The sequence below is a fragment of the Lolium rigidum genome, chromosome 5 (assembly GCF_022539505.1).
Source record: "Lolium rigidum isolate FL_2022 chromosome 5, APGP_CSIRO_Lrig_0.1, whole genome shotgun sequence".
NCBI lineage: Eukaryota > Viridiplantae > Streptophyta > Magnoliopsida > Poales > Poaceae > Lolium > Lolium rigidum.
The window spans coordinates 61,988,360-62,013,639 of NC_061512.1; the positions used below are offsets into that span (position 1 = coordinate 61,988,360).

At 48.7% G+C, this 25,280-nt stretch overlaps 1 protein-coding gene across 3 annotated transcripts; it reads left to right on the plus strand.

The window, feature by feature from the left end:
- Positions 1-1,235: 1,235 nt before the first annotated feature.
- LOC124655522 lies at positions 1,236-5,143 on the plus strand. 3 transcript variants are annotated; one of them, XM_047194399.1, is made up of 8 exons: positions 1,236-1,642; positions 1,779-1,835; positions 2,228-2,317; positions 3,086-3,151; positions 3,780-4,041; positions 4,130-4,331; positions 4,727-4,848; positions 4,927-5,143. In XM_047194399.1, the coding sequence occupies exons 1-8, from the start codon at positions 1,344-1,346 to the stop codon at positions 4,939-4,941; spliced, it is 1,113 nt and encodes a 370-aa protein (XP_047050355.1). In that variant the 5' UTR covers positions 1,236-1,343; the 3' UTR covers positions 4,942-5,143. The 3 variants fall into 3 exon arrangements, with proteins under 3 accessions (XP_047050355.1, XP_047050353.1, XP_047050354.1); XM_047194397.1 differs by having other exon boundaries at positions 1,237-1,642; positions 1,770-1,835; XM_047194398.1 differs by having other exon boundaries at positions 1,237-1,642; positions 1,770-1,835; positions 2,231-2,317.
- The last annotated feature ends 20,137 nt before the right edge of the window (positions 5,144-25,280 follow it).

Consider the following 25,280-nt stretch of genomic DNA (forward strand, 5'->3'; position numbering starts at 1 on the left):
ATGTAGACGTAATCTAGATATCGGTATGTCAACAAAGTTAAAAGTTACGTCAATTATTTGAAGCGGAGGTACTAAATCATACGTGCTATGGTTGCTCACCTTATCAAGAGTTCATTTATTCGGTTTTGCTAGTTTCCGATTTTATTGTGATTCACGTTAGACATGAGTTATAAAATACTCCATCCTATCACATTTAATCGACGTGGCCATCTCTTTCCGTATATGCATATATATCTACTATGCTTGGTGTCAATTATTTCCTATCAGAGGCAGTAGGTTGCAATTGAGATTTTTCTAGTTGTATGCCCAACTTTTTTTTTTTACTTATTACACATGGGTTAAAACCAAGAAAAACATCCCAATCATATAATTGCTTTGTGCTATTATGAGTTACAAATTAAAATGTACCCCAAACCGTGCTTTGTGACTCGTACCAGCCATAAGTTGCAACATGGATTGCAAACGATATTCGATGATATTACATGCCATTAATTAGCTTAATTCTTAGTCGACAAAAAATATATTACTACATTCGTTCCAATGGATAAGGCTAAATTGAACTGGGTAACTAAGACCAAGTGTTTAGAACAAAACATTAATATTTACAATTCAAACTCAACACCAGTAGACAGTATACATCATGCAACATATTTTCATATGACATCTATGTATTTTAATAATTTTTTGATAGTTTTCCTGAAAATCTAGTCAAACTTTACTTAGCTTGATTGCCTTATTTTGTGAAACGGAGGTAGTACACTTTAGTTTATTAATTTTGGAAAGAAGACACACACTACTTGCTAATGACTTACTCGTCCTCGTTTGCAGTCATGTCGGTGTGGCTGACGTGACATTCTTTTGTTTCACTAGCATAATAACAACAATGATTATTCTGAATATATTTTATGAATTGTACACATAATGGGAATTCTAGAGTTTATTCCTTAATTAGTATGGAAGAGTAAACTGACGAATATTTTACAAGGCACATATATTTCTAGGGAACGACGAAAATTTGTCCCCGTATCTGACAGATAGACCACAACGGTTTGGTAAACTGACATGTAATTTGATCTGTGGAGATTCGAAAATTAGTCTGTCTAGTAGAATAATTCAGTTTGGGCGATTAGTTCAGTAGTAAAAGCCGAACCCAGTCACCCAGCTAGCCGCACTCGCCTAGGTCCCCCACTCTTTTTCTCCGGCGCAGCCCTTGCCGCGGCCGAGTCGACGCAGCCCTTGCCGCCGCCGCCGTCACCGCGACCTATTTACGGCACCGGTGTTCCTCCGGCATATCCCCAGTGTCCTCCCAACACCCCTAGGGCTAGCCCGCCTCCTCGCCCGCGATGGAGGACCCCCCTGGCTCGGCCCTTACTTCTTCCAGGTCAGCGGAGCCCTCCGGCCGTGCCAGCCATGCCCCTCTACCTCCTCCACCACCTCCACCGGTTCCCCCTCCACCGCGCCATTCCTTGGCGAGAGGGCGTCGCTCTGCTTCCCATTCGAGGCGTACCCAGCTGTTTTCTTTTGGGTCTCTTCCGTACCAGCTCGGTCCTCGTATGCCCAGGCGGGGGGCCAGAGAGCCATTTTATTTCGAGAAACATCATATAGTATTTTTCCAGAATGATGCTAGAGAATTAGCATCACCGTAAGTGCCTCGATTGTTCCATCCGTCCTAGTATTTTATTCTATTTGCAAGTGCTGTGGATCACCAAACACAGGACTTGCTCCCGTCGGCATACTCCTAACAATTGTGTTACATTTTCTACTACCAGGGTTCGCAGATTCGAGATGCTGTCAGTGGATGATGCCCCTCCTCCGACATCTAACTCACCTGAATGGTATGATCTTTACCAGGGTTTAATTTGACCAAACCTCATGTTGAACAACGACACTTTGACCTATTAACTCTGTAGCGTGTCAGACAATCTGCATTTTTGTTAAGTACCAGTAGATGCACCGAGCACTCCGCCAGCAGCCACATGTAGGCAGCACCATTAATATCTTACATAATGACCTCCACAGCTGATAAACTCTTTATATCATCCAAACAGAACAAAAGGTAGCATAGACCCTAGAGCATCACAACCACAAAATCATATATTTCCTCCAGATTCACATCCCTCCAACCCCATCATAATAAACAGTCATCTTGTTGTTGATCTTTTTTTTTCTTGTAGTCTGCAACACAACTGACCATGTTATTTTGTATATCTTCTGATCGGATTTTCAGCAGTGAGCTAGGCACTACAAATACAGATATATCAAGATCGAAGGTGTCGTCATCCGACAACTTACCTCATACACCTGGTTCAGCTGATGGGTATGATCATTGTTTTTTCAATTCATGTATTGCATAGATTAGGTGTTTCCAAATGTTCGGTCTATCGGTATAAACTAACATAATGCATGCTGCAGATGGCTGTGGAACTATCACCATACATCTCATTGAATCATGCCATTGAGCTTTTTATATTTTTGTTTTCTTGTATTATGGAGTGTAGTGAACATTCAGGCAATCAGGCTCATAAAAGACGTGCCTATTCTGCTTACAAATTTGCTTTCACATGAGTTGCGCAAGAATCAAAACTTCCCTTTTTTGTGCATGAACCTTCGCTAAACCCTTTAGTCCAAATGTTGATACTAATGATGAACAGGATATCCCCCCACCCACAGGCACACACGCACAAATACCATCATATCTAAGTAGTTTAGTGCGAGAACCACTATGCATTTTCCTTTGTTTGAAGTCACTTTGAATTTGTAGCACTCCAAATGTTCTATTATTTAATCAGAATGACAGCTCTAACCGTAAGGAGGGGTGCACATGAATGCATGGCTGTCGTGAACACAGCTACCTCGATAGGAAATACCACAAATACCATAGCACTATTAGCCTTCTTTAGACTCTAGTCACACCAGTTTAAATGCATGTGATTATCTTTTACAAGTCCATTTTTTAGACTACCATTCCAATTTAAATGTCCAATTTCCTTCTATCTCTTTTGCTTTTAAAACATGTGATTCATCCACTGTTGTTGTGCTAGTCACTAATTTTTATTAACAGAGTTATGTTGCTTGCTTATTTCAGGCATGATTGTAATAAATACAATGAAGAAAGTTCTGGTGAAGCTGATTCCGACACTTGCCAATACAGGTAACTCTTCCACCTTTATGCCCCCCTCCCTTTTGTATGTTTAGTATAGTTTACTAATTAGTATTTGAGGCCACTTCAAATGACAGGCCCATAAATCTTTTGTAAAATTTAGATTTACTGAGGTGACGTATCAACACTCATGGCTAATCATGTTTCCTGTAAAAATAAAATCGTCTGTTTTACATCTAAAAGACCAACCAAAAATATTTATGGGGAAACACATTACATTTTAACATGTGTTCTCAGATCTGGAAGCATTCTTGTATAATTATTTCATATACATCTGAACTCAACAAAAGGAGGTCTTGAGATTTGTTTCGATAAATAGGATAACATATGTAAATTGCAGAGAAAATGTGCCAACTGAAAGTAGCATTTTAATGTGTCGCTGGATTTGATTATTTTTGTGTTTTGGTCGATCAGTTAACATATAGGCATTAGGGAAGCATCTTATTACTTATTAGTTGCTTCCACATCTTGCAACAAGACAGTCAACTCTTGACCTGAAAAACAAATAGAAATCCACTGCTATCATTAGGGGTGTCCTAATGTATGAGCTACCGTTATAAACTACGATTGAATGATGACTATGATGAAGGTGGGTACTAACATTGCTTTTTTGTTTCAGTTCTGATGATGATAGTGATGAAGATGGAGAGTGCCCATTCGGTAATCCTCTTCTTAGGGATAGCTATGGAAAATTGACAGATTGGAGGTTGAGTGATCTAGATGCGGCATTCACTAAGCATCTAGAGGATGAAGCAAAGAATCCGAAGCCAAAAGAACGGAAGCTCACGAAAGAAGAAAAGTTGAAGATTCATAGCGATCGCATGGAAGGATATATGAAGTTTGCTCTCCATCAGTACAACATTAAAAAAGAACTTGTTGAGGTTTGTGTTCAATTTTACTACCGTTTGTCATTCTGTGTTCAATTTTCTTTTTACAATGTGTTTTAACAATTTGGAGTATATTTTTCAGGATATGAGATTCGAGTTTGAGAAAGCCCAAAGTCAGAATTGGATCGTTGAAGGAGAGTTTGATGACCTGTTCTATTACCATTTTAACTTCACAGCTAAGCAGACCTGTTCTTCTGTGTTTACATTTTTTGCGGAAGTAACCCCAGAAGATGGAGATGATTGTGACGTTCTCTGCTGCAGACTTCTAAATGATGATGACAATGGTATGTTTCGACTAGTTACATAAGCTGTACATAGTTTCACTCTTAGTGTTTTTGAGCAAGTCCGAAGCTAGCTGGTGGCTTGTGTTTATGTGTTAATGCCTTGTTTCCACTGTATACATGTAGAGCCATAGAGGTGATTGGACAAAAATTCTTTCCCGTTAGTAGTAATGCACTAATGCATAGCCTTGTATTGATTTGTTGTACCAGATTTTGTGTGTAAAATTTTACTACTCAAATTGGATGTCAAATCCCATATAAGTTGATTGCTACAAAGTCGTGAATTTTGACATGGAATATTGCTATTATCAAGTCTTTTAAAAGCTGCACGAATATTTCTATCGTAATGCTGCTTCTACTGGAATTAATGTGAAATTACGTTTTTATTCCTTTTGAAGGACACTGCTTTGGTTGTGAGAATGAAGGCGTAGATGACTTAAGGCATCCAGCTTGTAAATCTGCGTATGTTGGAGGTCACGAAGATCGGGGTTTCCCATTTATGGAGAACAGTGAGACTGAGGTACTGCAATTTCAAATGAAGTTCTCTTCCAGTATTTTGCCATTGTATTGCCACCACTTAATCTGTTCCATACTTCAGGATGACAGCGATTGACGGGCGGAAGAAATTGACGAGATAACAGAAGTCTCTGTCTTGGAGTGCTCTTTTTCTGCCAGCAGCAAGTCATCTGATATATTTAATTATAGTTTGTTTCTTGTGGATGTTTTAAAATTGGTGAAATTTTGTAACTTAGGAATTTGCAGTATGTTCATGCACATGTTCAGCTTGAATCTGAGAAACTTAGCAATTAGTATTATGATCGCTCTTGTGTGATCAGGGTTCCAAAAGCCAGATATGTTTTGTCCAATTTTTGGCATACGTGGTTCAGTACTTCTCTTAAAATTCTCTAAGTTCAGGATTATAGTGGTATCTATTGTAGGCTTGGATTCTTATAGATCTGTAAAAGGACTCAACAGTTTTAAAACCAAAATCGCAATGAAACCTGCCTTCTACCTAGTTCCAGTTCTATTAATCCCTGGTAGCAATACAACAAAATGTTTTCACTTTCTCGGCTACCTTTGTCGATATGATATCTAAGATATAATGGATTAGGTAGTTGGCACCATTACATGTGGCATTGGAATTCAAAGACATGAATCCATGTCGGCGTGGTGAACAGACAGGTGCCATAGGATGGCTTAAGTTGGGGCCGAATGAGCGCTAGAGGATTTGGGGGAGGGTTTTTGATTAGATTGGATGAACTTCCGGATGCTTTCCTCAAGAACTCAGCCAAAGGCAAAGGTAGAAGAAGAACACAAGGAAGAACTCTGCTCTAGATCTTTCTCTTCATTGATCTTCACAAGATACAGGTTTTTGCATACAAGGTTTCTCTCTAGATCGATCGTCCCGTGTACGGGTGTGCCCCCTCTCCCTATATAGGGGAGAGGGTGGCTTACAGAGGAAGAAACCCTAATGGCATCTTTGACTAGACAAACTACTTTACAAAGTTACTTTAATCATAAATGATGCCGGGGTCTTCTTTAATCAGGGAGGCTGACGTCCTCCGGCTTCTTTCAGCGTCACCCTCTTCTTTATCGTCACGGCTTCGTTTAAAGCTACTTTGCTTAGCTCATCTTTGTCCTCTAGCTCTGGAGAGAATCTTTGACCGGTCTTGCCGACGTGCTACAGTGCACTTCTTACCGGTAGCCCGGTGTCTTCCTCACCTGGTTCCGGTATACCCCTCTTGGGGATACCGGCTTAGCTTTACTTAGCCAAACACTTAACTTCGTGCTCCGGTATAAATATTAAACCGGTATCTTGATGGCTCAAACCATCCGGTTGGCATGCCTTTGGCATACCGGGGGTCATCCCCCCAACATTAGTCCCCGAAGCTGGTATAGTCCGGTGGAATTTATTCAACAGACCATGCCAGGTTCCCATATCTTAAGGTACCGGTTTAATCTTTCCGGTGGTCAGTTTAGATCCCGGCATCTTTGCCGGACTTACGTCTTTTCTCTCTTTGCAAGGTATTTTCCGGTATCTTATCCTCCGGTATCTTAGACATTAAATCTCTCCTCGGTGAAGTCGAGAATTTCTCGGGTACAGTGCCTGTCAGTGACATGCGCACTGTACCTGACAGCCTCGATGTCGGGGTCACTTCCCTTCGGCTTCTGCGCCAGCACTTATGGCGCCACACCGGATCCCCGCTGCCGTACCGGATCCGTGCGGCTTCCCTGTAGCATTCTATTTTCCGCGCGTGTATCCTCGCGCCACGTGGCGGCCCACGAAGCGAACCGCCGCGGCCCAGCGGTTTCCAGCCCACTATCTCTTCTTCCTATATAAGGGGAAACGGCTCCTTCTTCCTCCTTTCTTCGCATTCTCAACTCCCTCGCGCGCACAGAGCTCCTAGCCCTCTTGCGCTCTCGCCGCTTCCGTTCGTCGCCAGAGCTCCGCCGCCCGGCGAACTTCCGCTCCGCCGAGCTTCGCCAAGCTTTGCTGCACGGAGATTCACCGCAGCACATCTGCCGCCGCCGCGCCGTAAGTTCTCCGGCGAGTTCTTCTTCTTCAGTGGACCTCGCCGGCGACTGCAAGTTTACCGCTTCACCGGCGACCATCTCCAGTGCTTCATGTCGTCCCAGGTTAGCCTCAATGCTTCTTTGCCCTCTTCCTCTTTGCTTTTCAGATCTTGGGCCGGTAGGATATTTACCTTCTCTTTTCTTTTCTTTTTTTCTCTTACTCGGAGATCTTCGCGCAAGGGTAGATCTTGGGAAATCAGTTTTTTGAGTAGAAACCGGCATCTCTCATATCCGTATGTCTAGCGAAGAGTCTCTTTCCGTGTCATCCTCCAGTAGCCACCAGAGCGAAGCTTCCGACGGGCTATCAGCTGATCTTGCCCGGATGGAAGCCGACACCGGCAACTCTAGCCAAGCTCCCGGAGTGGATCTATCCGGTATCACTCGCGGAGCCTGGAAAGGTTCCGATGTCACACAACACGAGATCGACTGGCTTTACCGGTCTAGAAGGATATCAGAAGGAGTATCCTGCCGGCTTCCCCGCGACGAGATCGAACCGGTACTCGAACCCGGTGAGTTCGTAGTTTTCCTTGCTCACTTCGAGCGTGGCTTCGGCCTTCCTGCCTCTGACTTCTTCCGCCAAATCTTGGATTATTACCAACTCCAGCCTCACCACCTTCCCGACAATGCCGTTTTTTATCTTTCTTGTTATGCTACCTTCATGGAGGGCTACATCGGCATCCGTCCCACTCGCGAGACTTTCGCTCGCTTCTTCTCTCTCCGGATTAACTCCGTTCAGGGCAAGGACATTCCTAAGCCCAAACCCCCCGTACAATGCGGGTCTTGTATCATCGGCTCCCGCCAAGGGATCCCCTTCTTTAAATTCTCTGGTCTCGAGTCATGCCGGTTATGGCAAGGGACCTTCTTCTACGTGAAGAACAACGGCGCCCCAGATCTCATCAATCTGCCGGCTTTCAACCCGGCGCCGCCCACGAAGGTCAAGCGGGGCTACTTCCACCGGGACGAATCACATTGAGACGAACCGGGTCGTACGCTTCATGGAGAAGGCGAGGAAAGAAACAAACATCTGCTCTGACGACATCATCCGCACCTTCATCTCACGCCGGGTGCTTCCTCTTAAGCGCCGGGCTCATAAGATAAGCGAGATGTACGGTCCTGGCGATCCTACCAAGATCACCGGCCTCCCTCTAAGCAAGGAGGACATAGTCTTCAAGGCTAAGCAGATCTGCCAGACTGCCATGCCGGATGACTTGGAGTGGGGCTTCCTGCCTCTCAGCTCCACCAACCCTCCAACTGATGAAGTAAGAGATTGTGCAACCCGGGTTGTTGTACCGGTAACTTTTACGTTGTGGCTAACTGATTCTCCATTCGTTTTCAGGCTAAAGAGCGCTTCCCTCGCATCAAGGCGGAGCAGTGAGGCCCCTGCCGGAAGCGTCCTCTGGACAAGGTTGATCCGGATCCTTACATCCATTGGATCGACCTCAAGATGGGCCGCACCCACACCTCACGCCCCGGTAACTTCTCGTCTGAAGCTCCCGGTTCCAGTGACAAACTCACTATGCTTGAGGTAGCTTTCTCTTCCGGTCTCTCATGCTTTACTTGTTATATCTCCTCGCGTAGATGCTCCCTCAGCTAGCACCCAACCGCAGGTTCATGAGCATGCGGCTCCTTTGCAGGCCGAGGTCGGCCGCGAGTTCCTGGAGAAGCTCGTCCCCCAGGGCACGAAGAACAAGGCCTCGGCACCTGATGCCGGCTCAAGCAAAGCTCCTCCCGCCAAACGCTTCCGGACGGAAGTCCTTGGGGGGAAAGAAGCAGGCAAGAGGCGCTACAAGGGGAAAACGATGCCGGTCTCTTCTGGGTAAGCTTTTGTTCCTCTGTTTGCTTTGTTTTTCAAACTCTTCCTTTTGGTTGCTTTTTCCGATCTTTTCTCTTTTTCTTGTTCAGCCCTGCGCTTAAGCTCTCCAAGAGCACCAGCGGCACGAAGCCGGAAAGCTCTGAGGGAACCGCAAGGGCCTCAACTCCTCCTCCTCAGTCAAGCCCGGTACCATCTGGTACCGGCAACCCTTCTGCCTCTCCTCTGGGAGGCACCTCAAGTGCGGGGCGCGCGGCCCCTACACCTCCTGAACACCGCACGGAGGAGGACCTCATCTCCCCTGTAGAAAAACAAGATACCGGCGCCAGCAACATCGGTGCCGATGCAGAAACTGCCGGGCGGGCGGAACCTCTGGTTCCTCCCGTCCCGAAAAGAAAGAAGAAGAAGAGCTCGAACTCTTCCCCCTCCAAGCCCGTGCCGGACTCTTCCGCGCCGACAAGCTCTACCTTGGGGCAAGACGCACCTTCGCCTCCCAAGACCTCGCCCGCGCCTCCACCGGAAGCTCCGAAAGTCGAGCTAAGCGGGGCCATTCCAACACCGCCGCCAGAAATCCTCAAGATCACCAAGTTCCTCAAGCCGGAGGCTTCCAAGGGGAAGGCCACGGCTTCCGGCACTTCACCCGCCGGCCCACAGTCCTTGGTGCTGCACGTCGGCCCCGCCGCCGCCGCGGCTGGAGAAAAGCCTTCCGGCATCCTGGGCCGGATCACCGAGCTGAAGCGTCGAGGCCGCGAGCTGGGGCACCTGCTTCCCTACGCTGAGAAGTGGAATGCTGCGGACGTGTCTGCAGCTACACGCGGCCTGGGGAAGGACCGGCTTCCGGCGCTAGACCCCTCTGGGCTCCGGTGCACGGAGGAGCACTTCATGCGGCTGCGGCGCGCGGTGAAGGAGCTGGACAACGCGTGGCATGATGCCACCAACAACATGGTGGTAAGTTTCACCAAACTCTTTGCAATTTTTTCAATTCATGTCGGTCTCATTCTTTCCGGATCCTGTCTATCTTCCCAGTCCCCGAGTTTTGTGTTGAGAGCATAGCTCTTAGTATGAAACTTAGGTAAAAAACTTCAAAAAACTTGCATAGCTAGTCCCCGAGTTTCGGGTTAAGAACGTAGCTCTTAGCGCGAAACTTAGGTAGAAACTTCAAAATACTTGCATAGCTAGTCCCCGAGTTTCGGGTTAAGAACGTAGCTCTTAGCGCGAAACTTAGGTAGAAACTTCAAAAAACCGGCATAGCCAGTCCCCGAGTTTCGGGTTAAGAGCGCAGCTCTTAGCGCGAAACTTAGGTAAGAGCGTAGAGAAACCGGCTTCTTTTTTCTAACATTTTTTTTTTGAGCAGAGCACGGCCGACGCCCGGAGGCACCTCTTTGAGGAGCTTCTGTGGGAGCACCGGGATCTTGCTGAAGCGCACAGCAAGTGCCAAGGTGAGTTTCTGTGCCTCCGGCACCTTCTTACCGGAAGCTTTTCTCTTCTAACACTCACAAACTTTTTGCGTAACAGCTATCCCGGAAGCTTCCATCGAAGCCCTCAAGACTCAGCTCGCCGCACTCCAAGGTACCGCTTCTTCCTTTCCGGTTAACTTGTCTCTCTTCATTTTACCAGTTGCAATTTTGTTAACACTTTCTTTCCGGGCTCTAGGTGAAAAAGAGCAGCTCATCCGGGAGCATCGCGAGGCTCTGGACGCCCAGGAGGTTTATTCCAAGGGGCTGAAGGACCAGCTGATCCAACTTGGGTCCAACACAATGAGGCGATGAAGGCCACCCAAGCCGCCGCTGAGGCCAAGCTGAATGAAGCTCTGGAGGATGCCAACAACTCCACCGTGGTGCTGCGGGCGGAGCTAGAGGAGGGAGCCAAGGCGCGAAAAGCAGCCGAGGATCGGGCCGCGCTCCTGGAGGGAGAACAAAAGGAGTGTGACCAATTGGTCATGCAAACCAACGCGATTGCCCTTAGTAAGTTTGTCTTATCTTCTTCTCCGGTTTTTGCTTATAAGCTTATATTTCTGGTAGCATGTCCTTATCTTTTCTTTGCCTCGCAGGGCTCTTTCCGGACTCGCAGCTCTATGCACAGAAGAAGGTGACCGAGCGCCGGGTTCAGCAGGAGTTGAAGAACCCGGAAGCGCCGTGGGATCCTTATGACCATCTGGTCGCCCTCTCTGCGGGGGTCGCCCACATGCGCGCGGTGGACCAGAACCTTGCCGATCTGCCCGACGTGGCGATCCACCTCTTCAAGGTGTTGTGGCCTGAGCAGGAGGTGCCGGCCAACCTAACGCTTACCTCTGAATGCCTGAAGGGTGCCAGCCGGCGAATCCGCGAGTGGCAGTGCTCAGCGGCTCGTGCCGGAGCGGATGCGGCGCTACGCGTCGCCTGGTCATGGTACGAGGACTTGGACCTGGACGCCCTCCTTGGCGTGCGCGAGAATGCTCCTACCGATATGGATCTGGTCCTCACCGCGAAGCGGCAGGATCGAGCCTACCGGATCGCAGAGTACGCCTCGGTCCGCACCTTCATCCCTCCTCCTCCCGACGTCAAGGACTACCTCAGTGACGAAGAAGAAGGAGAGGACGAGGAAGATGAAGATGCTGGAGCCGGTGATGCGCCTCCGGAAGCTCCAGAGGCCGGCGCCGTTCCTCCCGAAGCTCCTTCTGTTTAAGTATCTCCTGTAATGTGTTTGCCTGCCCTGCTTACTTCAAAACAATGCTCATCAAATTCTACCCCGGTATGCCGGGGTTTATGATGTAACATAAAACTTAGCCGTTCTTTTGGTTGTGCTACAACAATCTATGCCGGTATGTTATACCGGTAGCCTATTAACTTATGGTTGTCTATTGTCTTAGCATTTTGCTCGTTGTGTTGCTTTTATCTTGCACTGCAAAGATTCCGGAATTGTTTCCGCATCCAATCCGATGCTCACTTGGCTCTTTTGCCTAGGCTCTGCCTACCTTCTCTGGGCGTTTTGGCGTATGAGCACAAAGTTCTTTTACCAAGCAAGCACGAACTTAGAAATAATTCGAAATTTTCACAAAAAGCCGGTACAACCGGGGTTAGTTAAATTTTTCCGAATTGTTCGTTCCCACTCTCTCTTTTCGCAGTTCACGTGCTTAATTCTTACCGGTTTATCTTGCTTGCCATGAAGCCGGGTTGCGGACAGCAGCATAGTCGAAGACTCCGGTAGGTTTAGCACGTTACTAAACCGGAAAGAAAAAATGTTCAACAAGCAACCGGTAAACTGAAAAAATAAACATATTGCATGCAACTTTAGTAGGGGTAGTCCCCGAGATTCATTCGAGGTCCCGACATCTTTTATTCATAGCAAATAAGGTACAAAAAGGAACTTCTTACACCACAACTTCAAGAGTAGAAAGGAAGCAACAGAGCTACGTTCCACGGACGCTTGGTCTCCTCTCCGGATCTGTCCGCCTTTCCTTTTTTCCATTCCTGTGCATCGATCACGTAATAGGCATCATTGTGGAGAGCTTTGCTCACAATGAAGGGTCCCTCCCATGGGGGTGAAAGCTTATGCCGGCCTTCAGTGCGCTGCACTAGGCGTAACACCAGATCTCCTTCCCGGAACACCCTCGGGTTAACCTTCCGGCTATGATAGCGTTTGAGGTTCTGCTGGTAAATGGCTGTTCTTGCCAATGCCAATTCTCTTGCTTCTTCTAGCAAGTCCACATCGTTTTCTCGGGCCTCTTTTACCTCTTGCTTGGTATAGAGCTGCACTCTTGGTGAGTCATGGAGAATGTCGGTTGGTATGACCGCTTCTGCTCCGTAAACCATAAAGAATGGAGTGTATCCGGTAGACCGGTTTGGAGTTGTTCTTATGCTCCACGACAGCGATGGCAGCTCATCGAGCCAACACCCCGGTGACTTTTCCACCGCCTCGATGAGTCTTGGCTTGATACCGGAAAGTACCAAGGCATTTGTTCTTTCCACCTGGCCATTGCCTTGTGGGTGTGCCACTGAGCACAAATCCAACCGGATGTTGTTATCCTCACAAAATCTTTTGAACTCACCTTGAGCAAAGTTTGTTCCATTGTCAGTGATAATGCTATGAGGGTAGCCATACCGCAAGATAACATCTTTTAAGAACTTCACCGCTGTGCGCCCATCACATTTTGCAATGGGTTTCACTTCCAACCACTTGGTGAATTTGTCCACCATAACCAAGATGTGGGTCATATTTCCCCTTGCAGTTTTTAATGGGCCAACCATGTCGAGGCACCAAACAGCAAACGGCCAAGTTAGCGGTATGGTTTTTAAACCGGATGTTGGGGTATGATTTTACTTGGCGTACCTCTGGCACCCATTGCATTTTCTTACCAAATCCTCCGCATTTTCCAAAGCAGTGGGCCAATAGAACCCATGCCGGAATACTTTTTCCACCAGCGCCCTTGACGAGGCGTGGTGCCCACATTCCCCTTGGTGAATCTCCGCAAGCATTTCTTTTCCTTCTTCCGGTTCCACACACCTTTGGAGGACACCGGTAACACTTCTCTTGTACACCTCGCCATTGATGATGGTGTATGCTTTGGACCTCCTCTGGATCCTTCTGGACTCATTTTCGTCAACCGGCAAGGTGCCGTTGATCAGGAATTCCTTAATAGGTTTAACCCAAGATGGTGCCTCTCGAACCAGGAACACCGGTACGTCTATCTCCATGTTATCCACCAGCATTGTTTCCTTTGGTATGGACGCAACTGTCCCCGAGTTTACCGGAAGAGTCCCCGAGTTTGCCGGAACATTCCCCGGGTTTCCTTCATCGATATTCATTGGTACAACATGTGACTCCGGTACGAAAATAGACTCCAATTCCGGACTTGGCTTGATTGATGGGACTCTTAAGTGTGCCAAGGCTATTCCGGGAGGAATTTCTTGCCTAGATGAGCCCAGCTTGGACAAAGCATTCGCGGCTTCATTTTCTGCTCGTGGCACATGGTGAAACTCACAGCCTTCAAAGAAGCCGGCAATCTTTTGCACGTGAAACCGGTACGAAGCCATGTTGGCATCTTTTGCGTCCCAATCTCCGGAACATTGTTGCACCACCAGATCTGAATCTCCGTAGCAAATGATCCGGTGTGCACCGATTTCTTTTGCGACCTTAAGTCCATGAATCAAGGCCTCGTACTCAGCGACATTGTTTGATGCCCTGAAATGTACTTGCAAAACATACCGGAGATGATCTCCCTTAGGTGAGGTAAGCACCACACCGGCACCTAGACCCTCTTTGAGTTTGGATCCGTCAAAGTGCATCTTCCAGTATTCTATTCTTTGGTCTGGGGGCTTGTATTGCATTTCCGCCCAATCAACCAGGAAATCAGCCAAGGCTTGCGATTTTATGGCATCTCTTCTTTCATACACCGGTACGTATGGTGATATCTGGATCGCCCACTTTGCAATCCTACCGCTAGCATCTTTGTTGCACATGATATCGAAATGGGTGCCTCACTCACCACTTTCATGGGGTGCTCCTCAAAGTAATGCTTAAGCTTTGTGGCGGCCATGAACACGCCATAAGTCATTTTCTGGAAATGCGGGTAGTTTTGTTTTGAGAGGGAGAACACCTCGCTCAGGTAGTATACCGGCCTCTGGACGGTTTTTCCTTCCTCATCTCTTTCCACCACCACTACAACACTTACAACCCGGTTAGTTGCTGCTATGTACAATAACATGGGTTCCCGCTCCAAAGGTGAAGCCAGTATTGGTGCAGTGGCTAGCATCGTTTTTAGCTCTTTAAACGCCGCATCTGCCTGAGGGGTCCAGACGAACGTATCGGATTTTTTCATGAGAGCATAAAGTGGCAGAGCCTTCTCTCCCAACCTGCTTATGAACCGGCTTAGCGATGCCAAGCTTCCGGTAAACTTTTGCACATCCTTGAGATCCCGCGGTATAGTCATTTTTTTTATTGCCCGGATCTTTACCGGATTAACCTCAATGCCCCGGCTTGATACGAGAAAGCCAAGCAGTTTGCCGGCAGGAACACCGAAGGTGCATTTTGCCGGATTGAGTTTCATCCGGAATCTTCTTAAGTTATCAAACGTTTGCCGGAGATCATCGATTAAGGTTTCTTTTGTCTTAGTTTTTACCACGACATCGTCCACATAGAATTGCACATTTTTCTGATTTGATCAAACAAGCACTTTTGCATACAGCGCTGGTACATTGCACCAGCGTTGCGCAAACCGAAAGGCATAGTAACATAGCAATAAGCCCCGTGCGGGGTAATGAACGCAGTTTTTATTTGATCTTCCTTTTTCAAGGGAATCTGGTGGAAACCAGAATAAGCATCCAGGAAAGACAACAACTCACACCCATCAGTAGAATCAATCACTTGATCGATCCGGGGTAACGGGAAAGGATCTTTTGGGAAAGTTTTGTTCAGGTTGGTGTAGTCGATGCACATGCGCCACACCTTTGGAGCTTTTGCCTCGAGGTTCTCATCTTTCTTCTTTTCGACCAGCACCGGATTGGCTAGCCACTCAGTATGCAGCGCTTCCACGATGAAACCGGCAACCAACAACTTTGTCACTTCTTCTCCAATGATTTTCCTCCTATCCTTAGCAAACCGGCGTAAAGGTTGTCGCACCGGCTTCGCATCCTTCCGGACATTCAAAGAGTGCTCAGCCAGCTCCCTCGGAACACCTACCAAGTCATCGATAGAGCCGGGCAAAGATATTCCGATTCTCACGGAGGAAGGCGGCGAGCGCGCTTTCCTATGCCTCACGAGGCCGGCACCGATACTGAACGGTACGCTCGGGGTAAGCCGGATCCGGCCACGATGTCCTTTGTTTCTTTTGTCGGCTTGAACGTCGGTGTGCCCAAGTTTGCACTCATTGCCGCTAAGCTCAACTGTGAGGACTGAGCCAGCGCAACCGAAGTTTGCATCCTCCTCTTTTCCTCTGCAATTACCAACGATTCTGCCAGGTTTGACCCGGCGGAAGCAGTTTCCAGCGAAATCTTGTAGTTTCCCACCACAGTTAAGGGTCCACGAGGTGCCGGCATCTTCATCTTGAGATAAGCCGTGTGAGTTGAGGCCATGAAAGCTGCCAATGCCGGTCTCCCCAGCAATGCATGGTAAGGACTATCTAAGTCCACCACCTCAAACTCGACGTTTTCAACCCGGCAATTGTCACGTCCTCCAAACGACACATCCACCCGGACTTTTCCCACTGGTGCGGAGGACAAGCCCGGAACGATTCCGTGGAAAGTTGTACGAGTTGGCTGAAGCATGTTTTCTGTTATGCCCAGCGTATGCATGGTGTGCCGGTACATGATGTTTATGCCGCTCCCATTGTCTATCAGCACTTTGCTGAACCTGACTCGAGTCGTTGGCCCTTGCATGATTGGGTCCAGGACAAGAGCATAACCACCCGGATTAGGCATTACCTTGGGGTGATCCTTGAACGACCAGGAGATCTCTTGATCTGACCACATCATGTATTTTGGTATTGCCGGCATCACCGCGTTCACTTCCATGGAACGACGATGTAGGCTTTGCCTGTCTGTTGGCTAAGTAACGAACACAGCACAGCACACATCCGGATCCTTGTAAATGTTTCGGCCTAAAGGTGCCGGTGGAGGTGGTTGGCCATTGCCTTCTCCCACCTGATGGATTTGCTGGTACTGTTGCCTGTTTGGCTGTGGCTGTACCGGTAAAGCATTCGCTCCGGTAAGCGGCGGTGGTGGTGGTAGTTGATGCTGATGTAGCATATCTTGAGATGGTGGTAGCATTGTGGAGCACCCTTGTGCTTGCGCATCTTTTACTGCTCCCTTGAGCATCAAGTACTTGGTCCAAGAACAATCCTTCGTTAGATGGTTTGATGGGTGAGCCGGATTCGGAGTGTGCCACCGGCAAGGTTGATCCATAGCGGCTTCCATGGTATATTTCACAGGTTCCTGCCAATTCTTTTTCTGGCCCCAGGGTTTCTTTTCGACCCATTGCTTCTTAGGACCCGCCCATGGCTGCGATCCGGTTCTTTGCCTCTGACTGCCGCTGGCCTCAGAGTTTTCTTGCACAGCAGCAACTTGCTGCGGACCGTACCTTCGATCCGGGAAATCTTCCCTTCTCTTGTTGTGCCGGTTATACCGGTTTTGCTCTTGGCGCTGCTGAGGTGGGTTTGATTGTTCCGGCTCAGCTTGTACCGCCGGTTGCAATGGGTCTCCCAATGCATAGTTATCTGCCACACGTATCATCTCCGCCAGAGTTACCGGCATGTTTCGCTGCAGCTTTTGCCACAACGGCGAACCTCTGCGGCATCCATTGCAAAACCAAGCAATGGCTTGTGCCTCTATCACCCCTTCGCAGGAGTTTCTCGTGGAGTTCCACGGGCCGGGTAGTCCCGGTCCGTTTCCTGCGGGCGCTGCACGCACAAGGCGAGCTGTCGAGGCACTGTTGGGCCTCCGGTATGTGCTGCTGAAATTACTCACAAAAGCTTCCTCAAAGTCCAACCAACCGTTTATGCTACCTGCCGGCAAGTTGTTCAGCCAGAGTCGTGCCGGTCCCACCAGGAATGATGGTACAATTCTCACGGCCCAACGCCGGTTTCCTCCTCCAGCTACGGTTCCTCCGCCACCAGCGACGTATACCGCGGTTACGTAATCCGCGAGCCAATCTTCCGGCTTAGTGGTGCCATCGTATGTTTTTGTGTCACGGGGCAACTGGAAGTTGCGAACTGGTGGTTCCTCTTTCATGATCCTTGGACCAAAACATTTTGGACCCGGAGAACCTTCTGCCTCGATCATTTCTGACAAATACACTCTATCCAGACGGTGCCTCGCATCCCGTTCTGGCAGGTATCTTTCTCCTAGTCGTTCTCCCAATGGGTTCCGGTGTGCCGTGAGTCTTGTCGAATCAGCTTCATCGTAGTGTTCCGGTACCGCGGCCCTTGCCTGCCGGTACCTGGGGGGAAGCATTTCCTCCTCTTCATACGCTTCCCTTGCAGCTCGATAATTTTGCCCGGTTTCATATCTACCGGCATGATTGTTTCCGGCATAGCCTCGATCTGCCCCTTGGCTTTTTCTACCGGCATCGTGTTGCTCGACTTGTTGTTTTCCGGCAAGAACCGGATCATACAAGGTCATCTGCTGCGCATTCATCTCTTTTTCTCTTCTTCTGTCCGGATGGGGGGACGATGCCTGCCCATGGGACTTGCTTCCGGCATTCTTTGTTGAACGCGCGGATTTCGAGGCCACAACCTTGTTCAACTTAGCAAACTGCTCAGCATTCTGCTGCTCAATTGTTTCTAGCAAATCTCTAACACGTTCTTGCTGTTTTGCCAAAGCCTCTCCGGAAAAAGATTCGCAGAGCTCTACTGCAGCCTTAGCAGCTTTTATGGTTTTATCCGGGCTACTGTATTTAGGTTTCTCTACAATGCTCACAGATGCAGAGGTACTTTTGCCGGCAAGAATTTCCTTACGCGGATCCTGATCTAGATTGCGAGCCTTAAGCCGGTTTTCCGGTATCCTAGCAGCATGAGCGCTAACTGAAGCAAAGCCATGGGCAACGTTATACTCACGTAGGGTTAGGTTCAGCTCGCGCTGCGCCCGGACGATGTCGGCGCCGTTCGCGAGCAGCTTCTAGCGTTGCGCCTCCAGCTCCGCCTGAGCCGCTACCGGGTCGATGTTCTGCGCGATGGGTGTCGCCAGCACGTTCATCGCTGCTTGGAGTGGTGTCTCCAGTGGTGCAGAAGATGCTCCTGTAGCGCCTGCGTCGCGCTCCGGCGGTGGCTTGGCCGGGCGGGTCGATGCCGCACGGCCAGCACCTTCATCCACAACCTCCTTGCCTGCGCCGACCGCGCCAGTCATCATCACCTCCACGCTGCCGGCAGCGCGGCTAGCACAGAGCCACCTTGGCGGATCCGGCGCCACCAGCACCGGCGAGAGGCGCTGGCGCACAGGGACATTGCCGAAGTAGACGCGGTGGCTGCCGAACTCGATGACGCGGCCGTCCTTGGGGAAGATGCCGCCGTTGGCGAAGCAGCCCGCATTGTCGTTGATGAAGTCCATGGAGTAGAGGCGCTGGACGAGCGCATACACCGTCCGCTCGCCGGCGACCTCAAGGATGCCCACCCGAATGTGAACTCCAGCAAGCACCACTTCATGCCCCATGGTGGGCGCCAACTGTCGTCGTGGTGAACAGATAGATGCCATAGGATAGCTTAACTTGGGCCCGAATGGGCGCTAGAGGATTCGGGGGAGGGTTTTTGATTAGATTGGATGAACTTCCGGATGCTTTCCTCAAAAACTCACCCAAAGGCAAAGGTAGAAGAGGATGACGCATGGACGAGAAACCACTATGGAACGGTGGCAAGTAAAAGAAAAGGGTCGAAATTTATGGTCTAATCCTCCTGCAAAGGTTTGCATTGTGTGGAATATGGGACAAGAATAGGTTTTGCATCCGTAGCACACTTCCTATAGCAATGGCAAGGGATTAGACGACGAGTTAAAGACAAGCTGCACAATATAGCAAAAACTTGGATAGAATGGACAAAATACCGAAATGGTTGCGCTCAGATCATAATTCTCAGCACACGTCGCCCTTTCTCCTCCACCCCCTCTGCGTTCTTTGAGACTGATATGCGTGCAATCATTCAGAGATGTCACAGGGCCACCACCTGTGCAACACGTCCACGTCGAAGAACAACACCAGCACCAACATGCCGCGCGCCTCCTCGATCGGGGTTTTGCTGCGTTCGCCAGCCACACCCCTTCATCTTAGCTTTGGGAAAAAAGAGTTTACAGGTTAATACCATTAAGCAGGCATGCATGCAATGCACACAGGCTTAGGGCTGCATCTCCCTTGATAAATACAGCCATTTTGCTCCCTTCGCTTTTCTCAGTCCCTTGCAACAGCAGCAGGATGGCTCTGTAATCAAACCATGCTGAAATTGGAATAGAAAATATTCTGCCGTGTCTCTCTTGTCTCTCTCTTTCTCTCTTACTTCTACTCCAAGGAAAGCATCCGCCCCGATCTCATCTCCGACAATCATTCCGGCGATAGGGGTGTAACAGTTGGTATCAGACATTCGTCGGGCGTGCAGTTGAGGCTCCCAATTTGCTGCGTTGGTGCCGGAAATTCGGGGAAGCAGCGGGAAATTTGGGAGGATTTGATCCAGCAGACTTCATCGCCGCCGATCTATTGGTACCGCCGGTGAGGAGCAACAACGGCAAAGGCAAAGCTGTCGAAGCCATCGCCTCAGACGACCTTGGTTCTGGAGGCGATGGGGGAAGCTGCGGCAAGCACAGCGGCAACTCTCACCGAGGTCCGATCTGCGGTCGACCTGCTGCACGGGCGTTTGGCCGTCATCGACACCACCCAACAGTCTCTGGTCGCACAACTCGGCATCATCGCCGAATCCGTCAACGATTGGTCGTTGTGGATCGCCGAGGCCGCGCGACAGTTCGCGGTGATCGAGCAGCGGCTCGAGGAAACTTCGGCGACGCTTGCAAGGCTTCATGAGCGATCTCTTTCGCCAGAAGAGGACCATGCCGATCCGAAGAGCGACACGATCTCTAGAAAAGGTACGTTGCGCACCACTCATGCTACTTGGTCGCAAACACAGGGGGTGCGGGTACATCTTCAGTTGCGCACGTTGGCGACTCACCTAGTGGAGACGGTGATGGTTTGCTGGGAGGCAACCGCGGTACTGGTGGCGGTGGATTGGGAGACGATGGTGCCGGTGGATCAGGAGGCGCTGGTGGCGGTGGCTTGGGTGGTGCAGGTTTTCAGGGCGGCGGTAGAACTCAGGCTGGGAACGACAACTCCTCACGAATTCACCTGAAAATGTCATTTCCTCGCTTTGATGGTGATCAACCTCGTATTTGGAAGGACAAGTGTTTGGAGTACTTCCGGCTTTTCAACGTCAACCCAGCTCTCTGGCTCGTATCCGCAACATTACACATGGAAGGGAACGCGGCACTCTGGCTCAAGGCTTACCGGCTCCGCCATGACATCACAACTTGGCCATAGTTGATGCTTGCAGTGGAAGAGAAATTCGGTGCTGATGACCATCGCAAGTACATGAAGCAGCTCTTGGCACTTAAACAGAGAGGAACTGTGGAGGAATATCAGGCACAGTTTGAAAATTTATCTTACCAGATTTCCATTCAGAACCCGAATTATGATGAGAAATTCTTTGTGTCCCAATTCATCAAGGGTTTGAAGAGATACATCCGTGGTTCGGTGGAGGCACAAGTACAAGAGACCATAGAGTGCGCTATATTATTGGCCCTCGTTCAGCGGGAGGTGCTGGCAGACACCAAACATTGGCAGCATTGTCAATATCACCCGTCTAGAGTGGAACAACCTGTCCAACGGGGAGAAGTGGGAAAACCTCCTTTGAAATTGGGTACGGGAGATTTTTGGAAAGATAGACAGCTCAGAGATTATCGGCGGTACACAACCAGTGTTTCAAATGTGAGGAGAAGTATGATCCCACGCATGTGTGTGCTAAGAAGCCAACAGTTGAGCTCAATGCAATGACAACGGAGGAGAAGCAGTCGACTTCCTCTCTAATGAAGTGTTAAACGTGATGGAAGCTCAGGATCTTGCAGATGCCACTCAGCTGAGTTTGTCTCTCAATGCAATGGCAGGTACTGATGGAGGTGATACAATCAGATTGCGAGCACTTTCTGGAAACCAGGTCATGCTCATTTTGATCGACTCTGGGAGTACAGGGAGCTTTCTGAACAAAGCCATGCTTTCAAGGACGAGCTGCATTGCGCAGAAAATTGAACCAGTTGCAGTCAAGCTGGCCAACAACAAAGTACTTTAGTGTGATCAGATAATTCCTGATCTGGCATGGTGGATACATGGTGAAACTTTTCACACCACTATGCAAGTGTTGCCGCTGGGAGGTTATGATGCCATCCTTGGCACCGACTGGCTCAAGAAGCATGGACCAATTACAAGCGATTGGACTATGAAAACTCAGCAAGTTTCCAATGGAGGCAAAGAAATAACTCTGAAAGGGGTGCCGAACAATGACACTATCACACTCGGGGAGGTACCAATAGAACAGTTGGCAAAATGGTGAAAGGGAAATGAAATATGGGAAGTAGCAGTGGTACAGCCAGAAACTGAACACCAAGAAGCATCTGTCATTGAAGTTGTGCAGTCCGTCCTGACAGAGTTTGGCGATGTGTTCTCTGAGCCTACATCTCTACCACCTCCACGACCATATGACCACACTATACCGTTGAAAGGAGATGCTAGTCCATTCAACATGAGGCCGTACCGATACTCCCCTGAACAGAAAACGGAAATTGAGAAACAAGTAAGAAATATGCTCAAGGCAGGCATCATCAGTCCTAGCATGTCGTCATTTGCTTCACCAGTTCTTTTGGTGCAAAAGAAAGATGGTACCTGGAGATTATGCATAGATTACCGTCGGCTCAATGAGTTAACTATTAAAATGTGTTTCCTATGCCGGCCATCGACAAGCTCATCGATGAACTAGCAGGCGCAAGCATCTTCTCGAAGCTGGACCTGAGAGCAGGCTACCACCAAATTTGCATGTGCCCAACAGATGAGATGAAAACTGCTTTCAAAACACATCAAGCGCACTACCAGTTCAAGGTCATGTCATTCGGCCTTTGCAATGCACCAGCTACCTTCCAATGTGTAATGAATGCGGTATTGGAACCTTGCCTACGAAAATCGGTATCGTCTTCATGGATGACATCTTGGTCTACAGCCAGATCGAAGAAGAGCATTTGACACATCTCAAGGAAGTGTTCTCATTGCTTCGTCAGCAGCAACTGTTTGTTAAGCGCAGTAAGTGCTCCTTCGCTTGCAATAGTTTGGAGTATCTTGGCCATATTATTTTCCAGGAAGGTGTGGCAACAGACCCAAAAAAGATACAAGCCATGACTGAATGGCCCATCCCAGCTTCGATCCACCGAGCTCGAGAGGTTTCCTTGGCCTCACGGGTTACTATCGAAAGTTTATGCGCCACTATGGTATCATAGCCAAGCCTCTGACAAATTTGCTCAAGAAAAAGGAGTTTGCTTGGACAGAACATGCCACTCATTCATTTCAAGCGCTGAAAGAAGCAATGGTGTCCACACCTGTCTTGCGACTCCCAGATTTCAAGAAACAATTCATTGTTGAAACATATGCATGTGATTTTGGGATTGGAGCAGTTCTAATGCAAGAACACCACCCTATTGCATTCATGAGCAAGGCATTGGGGCAAGCACATTTATCTCTGTCCATTTACGAAAAAGAATTCTTGGCACTGTTAATGGCTGTTGATCGATGGAGGCCATACCTGCAGAGGGGGAGTTCATTATAAATACTGATCACCATAGTTTGTGCTACTTGGATGATCAGACACTACAGTCGCTATTACAGCGCAAAGCGATGGCCAGACTCATGGGGCTCCAGTTCAAAATTTCTTACAAAAAGGAAGCATAAAACCTTGCAGCCGATGCTCCCTCCAGGGTGAACCACATCATGTCCATTCAAACATGCTCAACTGTTCAACCTATGTGGCTTCAGGAGGTAGTCAATTCATATCTGACTGATGAAGCACAAAAACGTCTAACTAAACTAGCAATTGTTAGCCCGGATGAACATGAGTATGCTTTGCAGAAAGGCTTCATCACATTTCAAGGGCGAGTGTGGATTGGTGCAAATTGTGCATTAAGAACATAGATATTATCTGCACTGCATACAAGCACTGTGGGAAGCCATTCGGGCACACAAGCTACTTACCAGAGAATTACAAGACTGTTTGCCTGGAAAGGACTCGAAGCTCAAGTCACCAAATTCGTAAAGCAATGTGATATATGCCAGCATGCCAAACACCTAAACACACCACCTGCAGGTCTGCTAGAACCATTACCAGTGCCCACAAGAGCATGGAGAGATATTTCCATGGATTTCATTGACGGCTTACCCAAGTCAGATGGCTACAATGCCATCCTCGTGGTAGTGGACATGTATACCAAGTATTCCCACTTCATCCCATTGAAGCATCCATATTCAGCTCCTACTGTAGCTCGTCAGTTTGTCGATGTTATTGTTAAGCTGCATGGCATGCCTCACTCAATAGTGTCTGATAGAGATGCTATCTTCACCAGTCACTTCTGGAAGCTCCTATTTCAGAAACTAGGCACTAAGATGAACTACACCACAACATATCACCCTCAATCTGATGGGCAGACTAAGCGCGTGAATCAGTGCCTTCAGATGTACCTCCGCTGTATGGTACAAGATCAACCCAAGCAATGGAACAGCTGCTTAGCCATGGCGGAATTCTGGTACAACTCGACTTTTCACTCCTCCCTTGGATGCTCGCCATTCAAAGCGTTATACGGCCATGATCCAAACTTGGAAGCCATGCCTGATCTGGATTCAGAAAAGACACCAGTCACTGATGTGTTAGCCGAGCGAGCAGTGCAAGCAGCGCTACTAACCAACAACACGGAAGCGTGCCAGAGCACGTATGAAATACAATGCAGATAAGCACAGGACCGAAAAAGAATATCAAGTGGGAGAGAAAGTGTTGTTAAAACTCCAGCCATATGTACAAGCTTCAGTGGTAAATCGCCCTTACCCTAAGTTAGCTTACAAATATTTTGGCCCCTATCCTGTCCTTGAGCGCATTGGGAAAGCATCATACAGACTCGAGCTTCCTATCAACAGCCTGGTGCACAATGTCTTTCATGTATCGCAGCTGGAGGAGTACCATCCGGATTTCAGTCCGGTGTTCAGTGAGCTGCCCAAGTACCCTGCCTTGGATGCCCTGGATACTGAACCAGAACTCATTCTCGCTCATCGCCTAGTCAAGAAAGGAAACTCTGCTATACCTCAGGTACTCATCAAGTGGACAGGTCTAACTGCAGATCAAGCTACATGGGAAGACTGGGAAGTACTGAAAGTTCCTTTTCCTGCGGTTCTTGCTTGGGAACAAGCAAGTGCTTCTCCCAGGGGCATTGTCATGACGGCAACCGGCGTGCCTTAGGCGTACGTGGGAGCCATGGACATTGACCAAGTCAAGTGGCGCAAGTGAGTAGGTCCAGCATGTGGGGCCATTTGGTCAGATGTGCGTGTGTGTTGTATCCGTGGAGTATTAAAAGGTCATGATAGCTCTGTAATCAAACCATGCTGAAATTGGAATAGAAAATATTCTGCCGTATCTCTCTTGTCTCCCTCTTGCTCTCTTCCTTCTACCAAGGAAAGCATCCGCCCCGATCTCATCTCCGGCAATCATACTGGAGGTAGAGGTGTAACAGTCCTGTGTTTGACAAGGGGTCAATGGGCAACATCAAAGTGGCGCGCATCATTTCGAACCATTCTCAGACACTGGCTTGCACGCAGACCCTGGGAAGAACATGCCGGAGTTGGTGGCCGCGGTGGTGAGGTCCACGGCGATCTCGTTACGGCGAACAAGAGGAGGAAACTCGCGGGAAAGAGAGGGAGGCGAAGTGCATGCTCACAGAGAGCTGGTCGGCGAAGAGAAACGAGCAGCGGCGAGGCGGAGACGAGGCCTAGTTAATTCGCCAGAGTCCGTGAAGAAAACGATGGCATCGGGGAAGGAATCGAGCAGAACT